The following is a 2,415-nucleotide window of genomic DNA, read 5'->3' on the forward strand; positions in this document are numbered from 1 at the left end:
CTGGGATTACAGGCATGCGCCACCACGCTCGGCTAATTTTGTATTTTTAATAGAGACGGGCTTTCTCCATGTTGGTCAGGCTGGTCTCGAACTCCCAACCTCAGGTGATCTGCCTGCCTCGGCCTCCCAAAGTGCTGAGACTACAGGTGTGAGCCACTGAGCCCGGTCGAGCTTTCTAATCCAAAACTTTGGGAAAGTCTGTGTTAAATATGGTCAAACATGCCCATTTTTTTCCCAAGGGTCTGACAAGTCAGACCCTTGAATGTGAAGCTCCCAGGAGGGATCTATGGAGCATCTTTTTGGAACAGAGGCAAAGAATGTGGTGGTGAATACCAAGTTTGTTCAAATCCTGGCTGTGGCGAGGCACGGTGGCTCATGCCTGTAATCCCAGCACCGTGGGAGGATTGCTTAAGCCCAAGAGTTTGAGACCAGGTGAAACCCCATCTCTACTAAAAATACAAAACTTATCCAGGTGTGGGGGCTCGTACCTGTGGTCCCAGCTACTCGAGAGGCTGAGGTGGGAGGATCGCTTAAGCACAGGAGGTCGAGGCTGCAGTGAGCCGTGAATGTGTCACTGCACTCCAGCCTGGGTGACAGAGTGAGACCCTATCTCAAAAAATAAAAATAAAAAACTCCTGGCTCTATCCCTTACTAAAGAAACTTTGAAAAGATTACTTAAGCATCTTGACCTTCAGCTTCTTTATTTATAACATGGAAAAAAAAAACAACGTAATAGGACTTGCCTCAATAGGTTTGTTGTAAGGATTCAATGAGGAAATGCTCATGAAACATTCAGGACCATATCTGGCACATAGTAAATGTTTCATCAGTACCAGCTCCTGTTGTTACTATTCAGAAGAACATGACAGGTAGGAAACAAGGACAGAGAAAAAGGCAGACACAGAGCAGGGGAGACAGAGAGGAGCAGCAAAGGGGGCAGCGCTGGTCGGGCATGACTCACTCTGTGCTGCGCCATGCTGGCCTGAAGTTCCTGGACCTTGGGGTCTGGTGCCTGGGGCCCAGGGCTGTCCCGATCCTCCTCCTCCTGCCGGCTCTCCCGCTCCAGTTGCTGGAACTCCAGGTCCTCATAGGCGCGTTGGGCCACATCCAGTTGTTCCCTCATCTATAGGTCGGAACACAAAAAGGCTGGAGAGGTCTGGATCCCTAGCACCCCGGGGAGTAGGGTGCTGGGGCTGGGACTCCTGGTCAGAGGAATAAGGTGACTGAAGACCCGGATTCCTGGGTCCTGGGGGAGGAGGGGGCTAAAAACCAGAGGGCCAGCTGGGCACAGTGGCTCACACCTGTAATCCCAGCACTCTGGAAGGCTGAGGCAGGTGGATCACCTGTCAGGAGTTGGAGACCAGCCTGGCCAACACAGTGAAACCCTGTCTCTACTAAAATTCCAAAAATTAGCCGGGTGTGGTGGTATGCACCTGTAGTCCCAGCTACACGAGAGGCTGAGTTGGGAGAATCGCTTGAACCTGGAAGGCGGAGGTTGCAGTGAGCCGAGATCGCACCACTGCACTCCAGCCTGGGCAATGGGGCAAGACTCTGTCTCAAAAACTAAAAAGATAGAACCAGAGGGCCATTACCTCCTGCACACGCTGCAGAAGCCGCTCGCGCTGGTCCTCTGGCTGGGAGTCGAGCTGTCCCTGGGCCTCCCGGAGTCTCTGGCGAAGACCCTCTAGGCGATCCCGTTCCTGGCTCAGCCGCCTCTGTTCCTGAAAGAACCACCAGGTTCTCAGCCTCAGCTTGAGCGTAGAGGGGGAAGCAGCGGCCAGCCACATCTCAGAGCCTGCCTGGGGTGTCAGCTTTACAAAGGCAGGGACTTCATCTATGTGATTCACTCCTATGCAGGCCTGCCTCACAGTCAGAGCCAAGATTTTAAAGAAATGAATGAGGCCAGGTGTGGTGGCTCACACCTGTAATCCTAGCACTTTGGGAGGCCAAGGCAGGAAGCTCTCTTGAGCCCAGGTGTTTGAGATTAGCCTGGGCAACATAGGGGGAGCCCATCTCTACAAAAACAAAAAAATTAGTGGAGTGTGTTAGTGCATGCCTGTAGTTCCAGCTACTCAGGAGGCTGAGGTGGGAGGATTCCTGGAGCCAGGGAGATTGAGGCTGCAGGGAGCTATGTTTGCATCACTGTTCCAGTCTGGGTGACAGAGGGAGACCCTGTCTCAGAAGAGAAGAGAAAGAAGAGAAGAGAAGAGAAGGAAGAGAAAAAGAAAGAAAAAGAAAGGAAAGGAGGAGAAAGAAAAAGGAAGGAAGGAAGGAGGGAAAGAAGGAAGGAAGGAAGGGAGGGAGGAAGGGAGGGAGGGAAGGAAAGAGAAGGAAAGAGAGAGGCCAGGCGCGGTGGTTCACGCCTGTAATCCCAGCACTCTGGGAGGCCGAGGCGGGCGGATCACAAGGTCAGGA

The 2,415-nt window shown here is 52.7% G+C and overlaps 1 protein-coding gene across 1 annotated transcript in view; it reads right to left on the minus strand.

Moving 5' to 3' along the window:
• PHLDB3 (pleckstrin homology-like domain, family B, member 3) overlaps positions 1-2,415 on the minus strand; it is a 36,161-nt gene that overhangs the window by 26,767 nt on the left and 6,979 nt on the right. The window contains exons 5-6 of the mRNA XM_011997777.1: positions 1,593-1,721; positions 962-1,123 (exon numbers count right to left, since the gene is read on the minus strand). Coding sequence (XP_011853167.1) covers positions 962-1,123; positions 1,593-1,721 — 291 coding nt within the window. The remainder of the gene's footprint in view (positions 1-961; positions 1,124-1,592; positions 1,722-2,415) is intronic.

The sequence above is a fragment of the Mandrillus leucophaeus genome, unplaced genomic scaffold, assembly GCF_000951045.1.
Source record: "Mandrillus leucophaeus isolate KB7577 unplaced genomic scaffold, Mleu.le_1.0 Scaffold546, whole genome shotgun sequence".
NCBI lineage: Eukaryota > Metazoa > Chordata > Mammalia > Primates > Cercopithecidae > Mandrillus > Mandrillus leucophaeus.